This window comes from Osmia lignaria, chromosome 9 (genome assembly GCF_051020975.1).
Source record: "Osmia lignaria lignaria isolate PbOS001 chromosome 9, iyOsmLign1, whole genome shotgun sequence".
NCBI lineage: Eukaryota > Metazoa > Arthropoda > Insecta > Hymenoptera > Megachilidae > Osmia > Osmia lignaria.
The window spans coordinates 15,498,294-15,515,000 of record NC_135040.1 but is presented as its reverse complement, the minus strand read 5'-3'; the positions used below and the strand labels follow the sequence as shown (position 1 = coordinate 15,515,000).

General features: G+C 39.6%; 4 protein-coding genes and 1 long non-coding RNA gene across 21 annotated transcripts in view; 3 read left to right on the top strand and 2 right to left on the bottom strand.

Moving 5' to 3' along the window:
- The first annotated feature begins 1,927 nt into the window (after window positions 1-1,927).
- On the top strand, window positions 1,928-5,622 carry hig (locomotion-related protein hikaru genki). 3 transcript variants are annotated; one of them, XM_034319220.2, is made up of 10 exons: window positions 1,928-2,063; window positions 2,647-2,729; window positions 2,961-3,123; window positions 3,291-3,464; window positions 3,564-3,698; window positions 3,925-4,068; window positions 4,166-4,378; window positions 4,491-4,712; window positions 4,812-4,900; window positions 4,981-5,622. In XM_034319220.2, exons 1-10 carry the CDS (start codon window positions 1,931-1,933, stop codon window positions 5,095-5,097), a joined length of 1,473 nt encoding a protein of 490 aa, XP_034175111.1. In that variant the 5' UTR covers window positions 1,928-1,930; the 3' UTR covers window positions 5,098-5,622. The 3 variants fall into 3 exon arrangements, with proteins under 3 accessions (XP_034175111.1, XP_076546206.1, XP_034175119.1); XM_034319228.2 differs by having other exon boundaries at window positions 1,997-2,063; window positions 2,647-2,830; XM_076690091.1 differs by lacking the exon at window positions 4,981-5,622 and having other exon boundaries at window positions 4,491-4,708.
- A 34-nt stretch (window positions 5,623-5,656) lies between these two features.
- Window positions 5,657-8,585, top strand: LOC117601868 (uncharacterized). Of its 2 annotated transcripts, XM_034319163.2 has the most exons (10): window positions 5,657-5,900; window positions 6,010-6,212; window positions 6,327-6,431; window positions 6,521-6,691; window positions 6,792-7,040; window positions 7,217-7,362; window positions 7,497-7,643; window positions 7,716-7,948; window positions 8,062-8,229; window positions 8,350-8,585. In XM_034319163.2, exons 1-10 carry the CDS (start codon window positions 5,798-5,800, stop codon window positions 8,451-8,453), a joined length of 1,629 nt encoding a protein of 542 aa, XP_034175054.2. In that variant the 5' UTR covers window positions 5,657-5,797; the 3' UTR covers window positions 8,454-8,585. The 2 variants fall into 2 exon arrangements, with proteins under 2 accessions (XP_034175054.2, XP_076546202.1); XM_076690087.1 differs by having other exon boundaries at window positions 8,062-8,585.
- mRpL38 (mitochondrial ribosomal protein L38) lies at window positions 8,565-10,545 on the bottom strand. The gene is made up of 6 exons (XM_034319301.2): window positions 10,052-10,545; window positions 9,833-9,985; window positions 9,429-9,756; window positions 9,198-9,359; window positions 8,985-9,121; window positions 8,565-8,884 (listed from the first exon to the last, which is right to left on the bottom strand). The coding sequence occupies exons 1-6, from the start codon at window positions 10,188-10,190 to the stop codon at window positions 8,583-8,585; spliced, it is 1,221 nt and encodes a 406-aa protein (XP_034175192.1). The 5' UTR covers window positions 10,191-10,545; the 3' UTR covers window positions 8,565-8,582.
- An 83-nt stretch (window positions 10,546-10,628) lies between these two features.
- trio (trio Rho guanine nucleotide exchange factor) overlaps window positions 10,629-16,707 on the top strand; it is a 19,959-nt gene continuing 13,880 nt past the window's right edge. For 2 of the 12 annotated variants that reach the window (XM_076690077.1, XM_034318750.2), the window contains exons 1-14: window positions 10,692-10,929; window positions 11,569-11,859; window positions 11,942-12,055; window positions 12,128-12,452; window positions 12,562-13,217; window positions 13,489-13,602; window positions 13,897-13,992; window positions 14,359-14,540; window positions 14,609-14,756; window positions 14,834-15,025; window positions 15,108-15,311; window positions 15,389-15,673; window positions 15,793-16,119; window positions 16,210-16,621. In XM_076690077.1, coding sequence (XP_076546192.1) covers window positions 11,599-11,859; window positions 11,942-12,055; window positions 12,128-12,452; window positions 12,562-13,217; window positions 13,489-13,602; window positions 13,897-13,992; window positions 14,359-14,540; window positions 14,609-14,756; window positions 14,834-15,025; window positions 15,108-15,311; window positions 15,389-15,673; window positions 15,793-16,119; window positions 16,210-16,621 — 3,316 coding nt within the window. In that variant the 5' untranslated portion in view covers window positions 10,692-10,929; window positions 11,569-11,598. Of the gene's footprint in view, window positions 10,930-11,038; window positions 11,190-11,568; window positions 11,860-11,941; window positions 12,056-12,127; window positions 12,453-12,561; window positions 13,218-13,488; window positions 13,603-13,896; window positions 13,993-14,358; window positions 14,541-14,608; window positions 14,757-14,833; window positions 15,026-15,107; window positions 15,312-15,388; window positions 15,674-15,792; window positions 16,120-16,209; window positions 16,622-16,707 lie in introns of those variants that run through there. The other 10 variants (XM_034318760.2, XM_034318770.2, XM_034318696.2 and 7 more) reach the window with 7 other exon arrangements.
- The window catches only part of LOC143305660 (uncharacterized), a 7,347-nt gene continuing 4,938 nt past the window's right edge, over window positions 14,299-16,707 (bottom strand). For all 3 annotated transcript variants that reach the window (XR_013062730.1, XR_013062729.1, XR_013062731.1), the window contains one exon: window positions 14,299-16,603. This is a non-coding gene — a long non-coding RNA (uncharacterized LOC143305660). The remainder of the gene's footprint in view (window positions 16,604-16,707) is intronic.

The following is a 16,707-nucleotide window of genomic DNA, read 5'->3' as shown; positions in this document are numbered from 1 at the left end:
CGAGAAGACCACTAGTCACGCGTTCACCTAGATGGACGACTCCCGCTCGATAAATCGATCGACCGTGAGCGCCATCGCGGCTGAGCGGATTCTCAAACATATTATGAAACAAATAGTTGGTTGGAAAGATAACTTGGAATGTATTTACATATGTAGAAAGTACGACATAAGAAATAATAGTTTATTTAAATATAGGGAGGCAACGATACGCAAATAGGTGACATTGCCGGTATATACGTATGAAACCTTGCTCTTAAATAAAAAAATAGGTAAATATAGTTACTATGTCTATGCCCCAGGATCGAAATCAAGGCTACTTCAACAGTAACAACGTCCCCTTTTAGTCGCCTCCTACGACAAGCAGGGGTTACTGTGGCTATATTCTAAACCCCCAGCCACAGGGGATAAATCGACTTTCCGAACACAAACTTCCCGCATACCGTACTTTCCGAGACCGACTTTTCCGCAAAATACTCTTTACCAAGGCAAAGTTTTCGTGTGTTGAAAACTCTATATATTCCTCATTCTATGTCTGCACCCAATTTGCAATGGAAAATCTACGTATTTCAATACTTCCCAATTGTATCGATATTTGGTATCGATGCGTATCGATATACTTCAATTACGAATGAACTATCGTTATTATTGATATCGATACGTACAATTAAATTAGAAGCGAAGTTCGGTAGAAAGATTTATATTCAAAAATTACTGCCTTATTTTCCCACCTTCCATCTTTTAATATATGTATCTATATATTAGAATATACACATATGAAATATACAACTTTATCCATTTATATAATACCTTTCACTTATTTACTAAACCTTACATTCTAATAGACAAAATCCCGTGGTTCAAGGTATAGGTTAGGTGGAGGCGGAGGGTATTTTAATAAATATATTAAATCAATTTCAGACACGCTGCCTTATTTATCCACTATCCTCTGTTACTTCCTTCTCTCTGTGGTCATCGTATGTAACCCTGCCTTTCTTGCAATAACCTCCTTCCAAACAATTTCTTCCAACCTTCTCCGTGCTATACTCCTATCCAACCAAACAAATGACGTTAGTATGTTTTTATTCATATCCGCCAAGCTGTTATCCCCAACATTTCTATTACGTACACATACCTCCTAAACTTGTTCGCAAATACCTATCCTCCTCAGCCTAAATTCGCTTATTTTTACTTTAAACTGTTTAACATAAAAAAATGAAAAAAAATATTATTCGAAGAATAAAAAATAAAAAAATACTGTCTAGTCTCATTCAGCTTTTGTAACTTTTTTTCCATACAATTTTTCAACACCTTATACAAAGAAACAGTCTTTTTCGAACGACTAATGATGATTGTATCTGTACTTAGAAAGTTATCTAATGTGCGAGCCTATCGAACGCCTGCGCTTTTGCAGAAACGGCAGCGTGTAGCTGGGTGGTAGGCGTCGTTTCTTTCCGGTTAGTTATACGGGCCGGGCGGTGGTACGGTGACAGTGTAACACGTATGTGCATGTTGGATGTCAGGGTTGTTAGCGAGATGAAGTTAGTGGTAAAGTTGGTTCTGTCTGTCGCTACTCGTCGATCGGTCGCACTCTTTCGGTGGTCTATCTTTTGCTCGATCGTTCGATCTTGCAAACGCACGTACGTTCGTTCTTCTGTCGAAATAACAGGATCTCTTTCACCGGGCACTTGCATTGATCTCTTGTTTCTTTTTCTAGCGTTGAGCGTTACGCGTGTGTGTACGGCTAGTTTAGGATACTGATTGTAAAATGAAATGTCGAAGAAAGCAGAGACAAACACGGGGTTTCGACGTTGCGTCGTACGAAAGCTTGATCCATTTTCGATGTAACATCGTTAACATCGAACCGAGATTCTTCAAGTCCGGCGACTCGAACAGCATTTAAATGGTCTGATATGCAAACGCGACGAACAGCATGTTCATCGACAAACGAGAGAAAAGGAAATCCATCTTCGAACGTGCATATCGCTCAATACTGGCAATCAGATATCTTCTATTGTTTGTTGGCTTCGCTAGTGCGATTAATATTTGCAATGCAAAACAAATAGGTACGTTTATGCAAGATTATTGTGCGTATTATTCGCGTATAAAGGGTCTCGCGATAACGTGAGACATCGCTACCAATGAATTTGTACCGTAGCTCTTCGCTCTTCTTTCTAAGTATACGTGGGAGATTGGTGCATATGTAAATTTTCTTCGACTGGGATTCCATTCTCGATGACTTCGAAAAGATACGAATATATTTCGAGATACGATTAGCGAAACGAATGTATCGGTGTGTCGCGGAAACTCCAATTGGATCGATAACGATGTCTGGGTACTTTTGGAAACTGTTGGTTGTTATCGACCCCGTTCAACGAAAGTACGCCGAGCATGCGCTATAACGTGAAATAAATATTCTGACAAGCGTGTGCTGTACGTAAATACTACATATTGTGTTTAGGAAAGGAGCGCATGGTTCTCCCCGTGTTTTTTACCTGAGACAAATAGTTTGTTACGCGTTATTAAAGATTGATTTCAGACAACCCTGTAACGTTTCGACGTTCCGTTCGCACGAACGGAAGAAGAAATGTTTACCGTCTTAATGATTTTTCTTTCCTGGCTTCACGAGTTGACATCTATTCTTTGCAGATACCGATGGCTTTCAGCGGGGTTGCAAGCTAGAGGGACTACATCCACTTCTGATCGTCACGTATAAAAATATTACCGTATCTGTAAGTCTTATATCGGACAAGTTTCGTTGTCTCGTACAATGCCGTCAACATTTTCTCAATGTTCGTCTGCACATGGGTATTGTCGGGAATTTATAAAAAGAGTTGCGTTTACTTTACTTTTTCACTCGTAATTTTCTTTCGCGTATTTTTTTGTAGAAACAGCGCGTATCGTAAGCAGAAAATGTAGCATAAAATAAATTCGGTTTGTTTTTTTTTCATTAACACTAACAGGTAGACAAAATCACCGTACCGCACGGAGAACGTGTCACTATAAGATGCAGAGAATTAGGTAAATACAAACTGATCGGTGATTCTTTGCTGCATTGTCGTAACACGAGTTGGACTGGTAAACTACCCTATTGCTCTCCAACTACAGCGATCTCAAATTATACCGGTGAGTGTTTCTCAACGCAAATCTCGCTCGCTATCTCTGTTTTCTTTCTATTTCTTTCTCGTTAGTTATATGCACTTGTCGGTAAATATTACCGTTTATGAATAACCGTCGTAACAGTCCGTTTAATCATTTTCTCCTCTTGCTAATTGTTCGATGAGGAGACACAGAAGACGTACCGCCGACGATAGTATTTGGACTTCCAACTGGTTCGGCTGCCGTCGAACCATCGGGTGCTCTAGCCGTTTTTCCTGGTAGCATTCTTCACTTGGAGTGTCTTTTTGCTAGGAAACTTGGTAATCCAGAATGGACTTGGACCTCGACGTTTCGTCAGTATTTGACCGGTAAACGCTTAACGAATTATCTCTGCAAAGTACACTCGCTTGGAATTCCTTTATTTGTTTGAGTAAAACATCGAATGAAAGCTTTCTTTCGTACGACAGGCTGGGCAATTTCTGCTCGCGAAAGAGACTGGAAGTATCGGCTATCGATATATTATGCAAAAACTCAAGATTCCGGGGTGTACACGTGTTCTACACCCCGTGGCCTATCCAACTCCATACGTGTTCGAATTGTTGGTAAGATCATTGGCCGCATCTTTTTCATTATTCTGAAAATGTTGAAATTTTTTAGATACACGTTTAGCTAATAGTTGAGAATATTTATCCATGTTTTTATTTCGATTTCGATATCGAAATATATTATATGTACGTGTATAACTTGTAATAATCATATAAAATATAATTATCCGCGGATGGTCGCCTGTAAAAGTAGAATGAGAATTACCCGTTACGTTGTACGTAGACGTACAATGCCCCGTATTGAATCTACCGGAACCACCGTTGATTGGGAAAATCGAAGGCGCGCATATGGGTCACGGAGCAGTGTTCGAGTGTCCTGTTGGATTCAGATTGGAAGGTGCAGCTGGCATAACGTGTCAGTATAACGGTGAGAAATTCTGCGAATGCATGCAACAACTTGTGTGTTCCATATTCGCACGTCAAACACGATCGAAAGTATACCTTGAATTATTATTATTCTGCAGGTAAATGGTCAGCCGATGTACCACGATGCGAAACGATAGAATGTCCAGCTATGGACATCGTTACTGACGCTTGGTTACAACTTATCGAGTATAACAATAGCTTTGGCGGAAAAGCAGTATTTGCGTGTATGTGGGGTCATAAATTATTGGGATCGCAGAGCGTAGAGTGCCAAGGAGATGGTTCGTGGAGCGGAGCTATGCCTATTTGCGCTGGTAAGTGTGTGTGTGTGTGTGTGTGTGTACGAATTCGTCGCGTCCTATTACTCGATTTTAGTTGGTAGAAGATACGGTAGACGATGATACGAATCGCGGGATGCTTCGACAGAAATTACCTGCCCACCTCCGTCGATACCGAAAAGCGGACGTATCGTCGAACAAACGAATCGTCATCACTCGGGACGAAAGCAACATCACCAGCAGCAACGTATTCGCGCATACAAAGTTGGCGCTCTCGTCCGATTTGCTTGCTTACCTGGTCATCAGCTCTTGGGTGAGGCCTCTATAATATGTACGGAGAATGGAACTTGGTCTCATCCGTCACCGGTTTGTAAGTTTTTTTCTCTCCCGTAAAATTGTCTCGTTCAACGTTTCTTTTCTAGGTATTAACCGCGATGCTCTAATGTTTTCTTCCTGTATCGATTTACAGGTAAAGTGAGGTGTCCTTATCCGGGAGATCCGCCTCATGGACGAATTGCACCGTTAAAATTTTGGTACAAACCTGGTGATAATATACAGGTAACGATATAATATGTATTCTTTTTCCGAAAACAAATAATTATGTTTCTTTTCGACAACGCCCCGTGGTTTGGCTGCAGGTCACGTGTTCGCCTGGATACGTAACACCTTTGGAACCTGTAAGGAAACCAACGTGTCGAGAAAACGGTATATGGAGCGCACCACCGCCTCCGTGCAGATCGTACAAGGACGTATAAAATAATAAAGGAATACACAATCGATATTAAAACGCCTTAACAACCGAAACAGACTCGTATGCAGCCGAACAAACGGACGGACTGACTATTATGTGAATATTATGTCAAATTTCGAGAAGATTTTATGTGATTAAATGTGAGAAAACCGATTAGAATATTCTTCGTGAAACGGACGATACATATCATCAACGAAACTCCTTCGTTAAATTTCTCTTCTAATTTCATTGGTGACATTCGTGTTATACGTTCGAAACGATTCCAAGTCGCGCGATCTTTAATCTCGAGAATTTTTTCATAATCGCCAAAAACTTGTCGCATCTTAAAAACTAACAGCAAAAAGTAGAATCGTAGTGGACTGGATGATGGAGAAGAAGAGAAAAAGAAAAATCGATACAATAAATGAACGCAAAAGAGATCGTTACGATACCTAAGGATTCTTATTAGTCGTAAATAAAAAAAATAGTACAGATTTTCGCATCAACCCCTCTACCCCCACACCCGCCCCTCGAGTACGTGATACACCTTTGTATGTAAAATAAAGTTACGTTATTCTTTAAAATCGTACATTCTTTTTTTCTTCATCTATAATCTTCATCTCTAATAAGAAAACGTCTCTTAACTTAATTGCCATTGTTTTCGAACGGTGTTAAACTGTCGCGAACGAATCGATAACGGTCCTTCTAACAACGATCCTTGCGATATGTTCACCGTTAAACAAACCCAATTATTTCGTGGATTCAAGGACGAAAGATGGTCGACGAAAGACAAATTGGAACAATATCGAGGAATTCTAAAGTTACACGGTTAGATAACAGGTTGAATGCTTTTTCCGACTGAAATCGTGTACACTTTTCTTCCTGCTCTCTTTCTCCTATCGTTTCTTGGAAGGTAAGAAATTCTGTTTAATTCTAGCACGCGAAAGGAAGCAAAGATTGCAAGATTCCGTAAAATTGAAGAAAAGAATATCGTGGCAATTGGGTTCGTACAAAGAGGACGTAAACAAGTATCGTCAACTTACAAATCGTCTGACGAACGGAATTCCGGAAGGTTATATAAGTAATCTATTACAAGATCGCAAGGACTTACGATTAAAGTGTCATGGACGTAAGACGGAGGTAGGTTCGACATAGACTGCGATTAATATCGATCAGCTATAAGTATTTTATTTTTTTTTTTAATCGCTCAATTAATTGCAACTGCTAAACCTGTGATTTCTTTCGTTCCTGCAGCAAATTTGTGTCCTCGTTTACGAGGGTAACCACCGAAAGCGTTGTCAATTGGATAAATTACGTTATCAGAAAAAAACAAAACTTAAACAATGTTTCCAACTGCAGGTAGGGTATTCTCCTTCCTTTTTCGTTTTCGTTTTCGTTTTTTTTTTTTTTCCTTTATACGTTTCACGTTGTGATTTGGTAACGAAAAGCTGGAACACGCACAATTGTGCGCCGAGTATGCGCAAGAACAAGAAACTCCATGGGCAGAGAATCGATTGCAACAACGATTGGTAACGAGTTATCAGCGGTCTGTAGCAAAACAAAATGCAGCCAAAGCGATAAATGTAACGTACGTTGCTATGCTTGACGTATTGAAACAGGTACGTTTTAAAATCACTGCTTCTTCCTTACGCTTTACATATGCCTTGCGACGTTACCTTGTAGGATGATTGTTGATTGTAATAAAACTGTTGCTAGTAGGACGCGATAAATCATGAAAGGTTGTTGAACGCTTTGAAAGAAGATCGTGAAAATCAATGCAAAGCGATACTGAAGGCAACGATCATGGGTCAACTCGCAACCGAGGAAACGGACGACATCGCTACGAAATGTAAACGCATAGCTCGTATCGTCTGGAACAATATGAAAGAAAGGGAACGTATGCTAGCCATTGTTCGTGATCGAGTCGAGGATCTGTGGTCGTTCGCGCGATCCCTGATAAGAACCGAGGTAAGTAACAACTAACTAACGACCGATCCAGCAAAATAACGAAATGTACCGTTCGAATGAAAATCCCCTCTGTCTGTCGGTTGACGGACAACTTGTAAAGCGCAATTTTCTATTTTTTTCTTTTTTTTCTTTTTTTTCTTTTTTTTCTTACCCCGTACATTCGTCGCATGTTACAGAGCGAAACAATCTTTACGATGGAAATTACACGCGGTCAAACAGCATCCAATGTAACCTTGGAAAAACAGATAACCACTTTGGAGGAGATATTCGATAAAGTTAAGGAATCGTTGCTCGTGCGTTCCTATCGAGAACTGCTTTCAAGGTACAATTGTACTACATAATCGAATTTCACCGATCGAAATCGAAGAGGTTCAGAGCAGAACGATATAAGACAGAAAACGCCAAGAAACTGTGAAATGATAAAAGTATCACTAACCAGCTTTTCCTTCCAATCAGGCTGGAAGAACAAATGAAACAGAGAACGCAATTGTTGGAACAATTTAATCGGAATGTAAAAGAGCGCGATTTGTTGTTGAGGAAAAAGAACGAGGCTTTATCCGCTTTATCCAATTTTGAACATTCTCTGGTGGCTACTACGGAAGAGTACGTAAAAAATACCGTACGCGCTTGCGTACTTCAAACTCTGGTGGACCAATCATTTTTTTTTCCTTATAGATACAACACCGATAAAAACGTCCTATTGGAACAAATTACGATACAAAAGAAGCGTAGAGAGGAACATGAAAATTTAAGAAAGGAACACGGTCAATTGTTAATGGATATAAGAGCGGCATTACAGAACATGCTGGCAATGCTATTCTGTGTTAGAAGGGGTAGTAAGGTACCGAAAAAACAAACGGACGAATTAGACGAACAAATGGTCGTGATTGAAAAAATGGAGACGGAGGGTAAGAATCGATACAAGGGATAACAAGGGGTTATCTGTTGAATTATTGGGTTTCATATACTACATACGTGCTTTACTGGCAATTCTTCTATTTTCCATACCTTTTTTTTACAGGTTTAACGTTACTGTCGACTGTCAGTCGAAAAGTGGGAGCGTTATTTGGAATGAGCAATTTTGAATTTAACAAAGATAGAGAACAGAGAGCGAAAGATTTATACCAAACTTACGTTTCCGATTATCACTCGAAATTGAAATTCGAAGACGCAGGATTCGAACCAACGGGTAAGTTATTTTTAATTGAGCGAATAATCAACGGAATACAGACGGAACAGGCCGATCGTGCACGCTTCTTCGATTCTTCGATTCTTCACCTAATTTCAGTTATACGTATATTACTTTTAGGTCTGTTTGTCGAACATGAAACGATTGACTCTTCGGTGCCAACGCGAGCTGAAATCAAATTAAGAAGCAGACAAATCGTAGAAACTTACCTGAGGCTAGAGTAATATTCTCTTCCGTTTACATTGAGAAACATACGGAGGGGAACCGCCGTACTACTTATGTTCGTCGAGTATTTATTTGGAAAAAAGAAAAACACATTTCGCAACGTACAATAAAATTGCCAAATTTTCTTTCTACACGCTTTCATTCATTTCGTTAACTCGACCACGTCCCAAACGCTCCTTTGTTTTTTCCAATTTCAACCAGGAAGGTGTATCTCTTGGGAAAGTACAGGCGTTCGGATATTTCAGTGGTGGTTTTGGTTCTTTAAAAGGATGAACGATTTTTAATTTTCTTAATAAAAATTCTTTCATAACATCCTTCGGATCCTTATATCTATCCATATAGAGATTAAACGGTTGTCTCTTTGGAAACCATACTTGAGGTTTGATGTACTGTTTTGGAAAATCGTACTGAAATATCGGCTCCTTCGTTCCTGTGACAAAAAAAAAAAAAAAAGAAAAAATATATTATTATATGCGTATCTATATGAACCTGTTAAATTACACAGTTACCGAAACTTCATTTATACGTACCTAATACCGAATGATAAAATTTTGTCACCGTAGGATCCCAATCGCTTTGGAAAAATGCTAGCCCAGCCGGAGTGAGATAGTCTTGATATTTCTGATAAAATTTCAATGTATTCCAATCGCGATCTGTTAACCGTAAACTAAAACACGCATACGGGATACCCTTCAAACGTTACCATACAAATTTCTTATTCCTTTCATTAACTTTCGATTTACCATGGTGGTGGTGTCTTCTTGTACTCGGCGTAATCCAACCGCTGATTTTGTTTGTACAGGATAAACGCATAACGATAATAACCAACTCCTCGAGGTGTAATTGGTCTTAAATAATCTATTATTTCTTCACCCTGTCCTATTTTATTCTCAGGAATGTTCCCTCTAAGATAAACGTTCTTATCAAAAAAGTAAAAAGTTGAGAGTAAAAAAAAAAAAATTGTATTCACTCACAAAAACCAATGACAATATTCGTTCGATGAGTTCTGCATGTTGCCGTCGGGTGTAGACATTATTAAAGTCCACAAACTATCTGATTCGGCTTTGTAAGCGATAGCTGGTGGTTTCGATGCTTCCGCAGGCTTTATTACGTTTCCAGTGTAAACTTTGGCGAAAGCATCCTCTTCGACTTTGTAAGCGATTTCTAAAGGTACGACTGGAAAAAAATATGCATCGCCAAACGTGTCTTGAAAAATTCCATAATGGTCTGCGATTGTACGAATATGAAATGGACTGGATGCTTCCCACCAAACTTCCTTTACCGTCTCCAAATTAACAGGCACTACGAGAAAGGGACAAGTGAAATATGTATACTCTTCGCTATCGTACAATATTTCACTAGTTGATGTTTTACTTACACTCTCCGCTTCTTAGTTGCTTTTCAAATTGATCGTCGGATCTGTTAACTTTTATTTCGTTCATCCAAATACTCTTTTTTTCGGATGAAATTTTTGGCACGGAGAAACCTATGTTTACTTTGAATGATAATGCTGGATCCGTTTGATTCAGTTCTAAAAGTGAAATACAACAGGTTAGAAAAGGATCAGCATCTTAGAGGAAAAACATTATACGCGTACCCTCGAGTCGTTGCTTTAAATTTCGAGCGATCGTTGGTGGTTTTCCTCGTAGATGATGTCCGCAACGAACTTGCTCCATACGAATTGTTAACCGTGGGGAAACGTCTCTTGTAAAAATTCGGAAAACTGTGTTCGCCATAATCGAACGATAGCAAGTTGACTAATCAATTCTCAACACGACGATAACGGTGATGAACATTTGCGTTAATGATTCTTCGGTAATAGCGCTAAAATTCGAAATAAACGGTGCCTGGTGTCTTCGTGTCTTCTTCGGTAAAGAGAAACAGAGATGAATGGAAAAAAAGTATGCGCATAATGCGCGATAAAAGATTTTTTCAGGCAGAAAGTGCTACGAATTATTTCCTTTACAAAGTACTTTTCACAGTTTAGAAAACGTTTTTCACTTTCGGTAAAGTTGTATGTATATTATAAATACATATGAATTTACTTCAGAAGGTTAGGGAGTTAGGTTATGTATCTGCTATACGCATTGCATCCAACACCAACCAGTATATGTACCTAAATACATACATATATAAACGTAAATTAACAAAGAAGCGAAGAACGCAGAGAGAAAAGCCGTGTGCGGTGCCCTCGCACGACGTAAATGTGTATCAACAATGGATCCCGTAACCGTAACGTCGGCGTTCGAACAAGGAAGGCATTGAAAGTTTCTTGTTCAAACAGGCTCAAATATGGTGGACTGCCATTGGCAGGTAGTAGTTTTGCAGTTTCACGTTAATTACAGCTTTAGAAATTTTAGGAAACCAACGAACGAACAATATGAATCGTAACACATTTTTTCGACGGAATGTATGTATAGTAGAAATAAGAGAGTCGAGACGATCGAAGTTTCGTCGGATTGATTTGTTGAACGGGTAAGCGAAACAATTTTCATTTTGACTCGACTGTGCTTTCTCGTTCGTGTTTCGTGATATATACATATAATACATATTATACGCGAAGGTACGAGCTAAGTAAACGGATAAACCGAAAAAAAAAAAACGGTTCGGTTTCGCATCGAAACTGATTACTGACTTGGTTTTTCTTCGTATACAATTGTCTAAATCACTTGACAAGTATGAATATCAACTATCGAGTTGAACGTAATTTTTCCACGTCAGTGACGCGATTGCAGGTAACGGTGGTAACGATACGAATACTAATCGTGATTTTGGCAATGGCAATAATTAAACTGACGCTGCTTGTGTGGTTCTGTCGTTTTTTTCTCTCTCCCTCTCTCCCTCTCTCTCTTTCTTTTCTTGTTCTGTCTTTAAATATCAGTAAATGTTTCTTCAAACATTTTCATCTTTCAGGAATCCAACCGTGTGTGTGTGTGTGTGTGTGTGTGTGTGTGTGTATAAATAATATATTGTAATAAATCTTAAACGGTTTAATCGTTTGCTTTCCTTGTACCTGAGCGCAGAGTTTTTTTCTTATTTTAATTAGAAATAGAATTTCTTCTAAGCTGATTGGTTACGTACATTGAATGTAAAATTGTAAATATTTTTGTATAGATTCAACTGGATTGAATAAAAGTAAGAGAAATGGATGGAACAAGAGCGGCCGAGGTTCTACCTTTACTTCAAGATCGTTTGGCTATACTTCCCGGTGGCCGAGATCGCAGAGGTGGACCCGTACTCGTTTTTCCAACTACTCCGAGACGCGAACGTACGAAACCCGAGGACTATCGTCGTCTTTTGCAATATCTCTTAACCGTACCTGGCGACGAAGCTAGGGGTTTGCGTTTCACCGTGATAGTGGATATGCGCGGTGCTACCTGGGATTCCGTCAAACCCATTCTAAAGGTTGTATTCTATTGTATTAACGATCGCGTTGATCGAGGCGTACCTTTCGCATTGAAGGATCGCTAACAATAAGATGTTTAAGGTGTTGCACGAGCATTTTCATCGATCTGTCCATGTGGCTTTCATTATAAAACCTGAAAACTTTTGGCAGAAACAACGAACGTCGTTAGCTAAGCAAAAGAAATATAATTTTGAGGTAAAAGAAGAAAAGGGTTGATTTGCGTTTAAGTTGGAGCAAAAGCTTGTCAAGTATTGTTTATAATTTCAGATAAATACCATCAGTTTGGAGGCTTTGACGAAAGTGATCGATCCGTCGCAGCTAACTGCGGATTTAGATGGATCTTTACAATACGATCATGCTCAATGGATCGATACGAGACTAGCTGTAGAAGATTTTACGTGGCAAGCGGGTGAGCTTCTAGACAGATTGGACGATTTGCAGGAGGATCTGAGTCGAAACGACTTTGCGGATGACGCATCCGGTGCGAAACACGGGATCGATTTACATAATGAAATGAAGAAGAAAATTATGAAAGTTCCGGTCGAAGAGATCCAAGTTATCGGTCAACGATTATTACAACGTTTCAACAATGGTAAAGAAAGGAGTTTCAGTTATTTCTATATCATTTATCATTTATCATTTATCATTTATATAATAACGAAAGGAATAGTCGTAAGAAATAAAAGAACGTTTATTGTCAGGTATTAGCGGTACTGGTAGCGAAGGAGGTAGCATAGAAAGTGGTGCTGCAGGTGGTACCGATCCGGATGGACGAGCGTTAGCAGCCTTGGTAATTCAGCACTTGGATTCTCTACACGCTGCTCAACAACATCTTTTGCAGTTGTGGCATATTAAGAAAATGAAATTGGATCAGTGTTTCCAACTGAGACTGTTCGAGCAGGATTGTGAAAAGATGTTCGATTGGATTTGTCACAATAGAGAAGGATTTTTGGCGAATTACGTCGAGATCGGTCGATCGTATCAGCTAGCAAAAAGTTTGCAAGAAGAACATAAGCATTTCACGATGAGCTCGATGAACGTTTATGTAAATATAAATCAAATTTTGACGGCCAGCCGTTTACTTGAAACTCAGCACTACGCTGCTGGACACGTAAGAGCTGTGGCCAATCGGCTGGATCGAGCTTGGAAAGAATTTGCCGCAGGACTCGACGAACGTACAGCGGTACTCGGTTTGAGCGTTGTATTTCATCATAAGGCGGAACAATACGTCGATAACGTTGCGGGATGGAGTCAAGCTTGTGATGTTGGAAATTTGCCTAATGAAATTCCAATCTTAGAATCGCATATACGACAGCACCAAAGTCTTTACGAAGCTATGTGTCAAGCTTATACGGAGGTAATGTTCATTTCTTTATTTTACGATATGTATGCGTATGCCATACGTGCTTCATCTTTCGTACCAGTTAAATGTACCATTGTTACGTTTCATGATAGAACGTAAGTTTGTTGCTTTAAATAGCTTTAAATAGCTTTAAATAGCGTTGAATAGAGGATAAAGTGATATTTTTATTTCTTGTAACTGGTGAAACGTGGTGATTCGTGTCGTTGATCGATCTAATACGTACGAAAGGTAGATTTTTATAGTGAAATGTCACGATATTTGGCAGGTTTATGACGCGTATCAAGCACTTTTGAGTGGTCTAGGCTCGATGCTGCAAGTTTGTCACAGCTTCGGATCGACGCACGGTACAGACTCGGATACGTTTCGCATCGATGATTATGTATGAAAACGATTCTTTTCGTAGCTTCTAACTGATAAACATGCGCTTGGTATGCGGGGATCTGATAGAAAATAATGTTTTTTTTTTTCAATAAATAATAGGGGTTAGATGGTAAAGCTGTTAACTTTTCGAAGAAAAGAAACGTGATGGATGCATTGGGGGAATGCGTGTATAAAATTGGTTCGATATATTTCGATGTAGAAATTGTAAAATTGTTCAATTTTATGAGTTTCAACGAGATACGATATTCCTGGAAAATGTTAAATATGGTTTTGGGTAATCATTATTGTTTAGGTGCATAGTACCAGTAAGAAGCTTCTTTATCAACTGGATCACCTGGTGCAAGTCTGTAATCAACCGCAAGGGATAGACCATACAACCAGAAAACATGTACGTCTGTTAGTGTGCACGAATATACATGTACATGTCTGCAAACTAATCTTGATCGTTCGCTTTTTGCATTGTTTTTCTTCACGATCAATTTTGTGTCTGCGTATCTCTTGAATGTATTGTATTTTATTTAAAAACGTAACGCGTGCTTGTATTTTGGTTCGATCTGTTCAGCCTGATTCGACGGCGGAATACTTTGGCTTTTTCTTTATTATAAGTATTAATAATGACGATGATAACGATAACGATAACGATGCACGTGTAGCTAATCGAGTAGATGTTTAGATTGCTTTAAAGAGAAAGCGGAAAAAAAAAAAAAAGAATTTGAAAATAATCAAGTGGATATATGGTAATGAATTTCTTCAGAGTCAAGATGGACACGGCGGAATCGATGGACATACCGGCATGAGCGGAAATCCAGCGGCGGATTATAGCGAGGGTGCGTCGCACGTGTTGGCAGTGATCCATCAAATTTTGGGTCATCACAGAGCGTTGGAAGCTCGTTGGCATGCCCGGAAAGTGAAATTACATCAACGACTTGCATTAAGGTAAATAAATATATTTTGCCGTATACATAAAATTTAATACGATTTTTATATATTATAATTATTTACAGATTGTTTCAAGAGGATGTGAAGCAAGTTTTAGATTGGTTAACCAACCACGGTGAAGTTTTCATTCGTAAGAATACGGGTGTAGGTCGTAATCTTCAAAAAGCACGAGTATATCAGAAAAGTCACGAACATTTTGAAAACGTTGCACAGGTAATTATCTTATCGTTAGTAGTGATGATGGTGGTGTGGTAGTATCGTTAGTTGATCAATTTATCGATCTTCTGCAGAATACTTATACGAACGCCACCAAACTACTTACCGCTGCTCAAGAGTTAGCTCACACTGGGGAATGCGCGGCCGACGAAATATATGCAGTTGCACAAGAATTGGAAGCTCACGTCAGTAGTTTTGCGGCAAGAGTCGAACAACGACGTCGAAGATTAGATTTGGCTGTTGTTTTTTATACGCATGAAAAAGAGGTAACTGAAAGGAGAAAGAGAAGAAATGAGAGGACGTAGAATTTGATGGGAAAACGTCGAGATTTATGTTTATGTTTGATAGTTGAGCGGTTGGGTAGACGAGTTACGACAAGAATTGCAACAGGATGAAGTTGCAGAAAATTTGGAAACAGCGGAAAGATTGTTGGAACAGTGCGCGCAACATCGAGCCTCCTGTTTGGAAGCTTGTGCGTCGACTATCGTTCAAGGCGAAGCGTTGCTGCGAGAACTGAGAGAATCTACCGATGCTCCCGATACCACTGGTTCTGTCAGTCACTTCTCTACTTGAATTTGTCAGATTTGTCATTTGTAAGATTGCGTAAACGAACGGAGCGATATTTTCAGATCGCAGCGGTAGAAGCTGCGCTCGATAGGTTAGCTGGTTTGAGGCAGGAGTTGGAAGAATTATGGGCTACCCGAAAACTGAGATTGGAACTCTGCTTACGGCTACGCGTATTCGAGAGGGACGCATTGGAAGCGAGCGGCCAGTTAGAAATGTGGGCTCAAGAATTGCAAGGTCCACCTAGAGAGGGTTCTCCCGAACAACTGCTACGTGTACATAACGATGGTGTTGCTCATATGCAAAACACTGCTTTCCAGGTTCTACAACAAGGTCAAGAACTCGCTCAGGTAAGAATGAGGAACTAATGAAAAATAGGCTAAACCAATAGGATCGATATTCTTATCATATACGTATTGTTCTGATGAAATTGACGCGTTCATCTTAACGCATACATGTTATCGCGTAGGTATTGGAACAAGCTGGTGTTTGCATAATGGCGGATGGACAGCACAGTGCTGCAGCTAGGGTGCAAGTACTTTTAGAGTTTTTAAACGAAAGGGAAATGGACGCCGAGGATTTGGCAGAGATGAGAAGAGTTCGATTAGAACAGGCTTCTCAATTGGTTCAGCTGCAGACCGATGCTACTCACGTAGCTAGTTGGATACGTAACGGAGAGGCGATGCTGTTGGCATCTCTGCGAGTTCCAGAAAATCTTCAAGACGCCGAACAACTTCGTTTGGAACACGAACAGTTTCAAGTCGCTATAGAAAAGACTCATACTTCAGCCGTTCAGGTAAATCAGTAACGAACGAGATATTACATACTAGCTTCTAGGTTAAAAAAGGTGATTATACATACCAGTGTAAATTGTTGGTAAACACAGGTGAAACACAGAGCGGACGCGTTGGTCAGCGCGAATCACTATGATCCGAAAAGTATAAGGGAAGTAGCCGAGGATGTAACGAAGAGATGGCAACAGCTAGTTACCTGCGCGGAGGAGAGGCATAAATTAGTAACTGCTAGTATTAATTTTTACAAGACGGCCGAACAAGTACGTTCCGTGCTGGATAGTCTCGAACGGGAGTACAAACGTGATGAGGATTGGTGCGCTTCTGGCGATAAAGCTGGACAAGTACCGACGCTCGTTGGCAAACATCAAGAACAGAAGGAAGCATTTTTAAAAGCGTGCACGTTGGTACGACGAACTGCGGAAACATTCCTCAAGTATACGAACCGCAGTCTTCAGTTTTACAGTTACCAGGCGAATAGCGCTGGTTCTGAGAACAAAGTTAAAAGTTAGTTACTCGTGTTGTTTTATTTCTACGTATAATGCATATACATATACATGTACATATCACATTTATCTCACTTATGTGATAAA

Excerpts from the sequence above, each read along its gene's own strand:
- hig (XM_034319220.2), top strand. The coding sequence starts at position 1,931 with ATGTTCATCGACAAACGAGAGAAAAGGAAATCCATCTTCGAACGTGCA. Across the intron at positions 2,064-2,646 it reads TTGCAATGCAAAACAAATAG|ATACCGATGGCTTTCAGCGG; the intron begins GTACGTTTATGC and ends TATTCTTTGCAG. Across the intron at positions 4,069-4,165 it reads CATAACGTGTCAGTATAACG|GTAAATGGTCAGCCGATGTA; the intron begins GTGAGAAATTCT and ends ATTATTCTGCAG.
- LOC117601868 (XM_076690087.1), top strand. The coding sequence starts at position 5,798 with ATGTTCACCGTTAAACAAACCCAATTATTTCGTGGATTCAAGGACGAA. Across the intron at positions 5,901-6,009 it reads AGGAATTCTAAAGTTACACG|CACGCGAAAGGAAGCAAAGA; the intron begins GTTAGATAACAG and ends GTTTAATTCTAG. Across the intron at positions 7,363-7,496 it reads TATCGAGAACTGCTTTCAAG|GCTGGAAGAACAAATGAAAC; the intron begins GTACAATTGTAC and ends CCTTCCAATCAG.
- mRpL38 (XM_034319301.2), bottom strand. The coding sequence starts at position 10,190 with ATGGCGAACACAGTTTTCCGAATTTTTACAAGAGACGTTTCCCCACGG. Across the intron at positions 9,986-10,051 it reads TTTAAAGCAACGACTCGAGG|AACTGAATCAAACGGATCCA; the intron begins GTACGCGTATAA and ends TTTCACTTTTAG. Across the intron at positions 9,122-9,197 it reads AAGAAGACACCACCACCATG|TTTACGGTTAACAGATCGCG; the intron begins GTAAATCGAAAG and ends TGCGTGTTTTAG.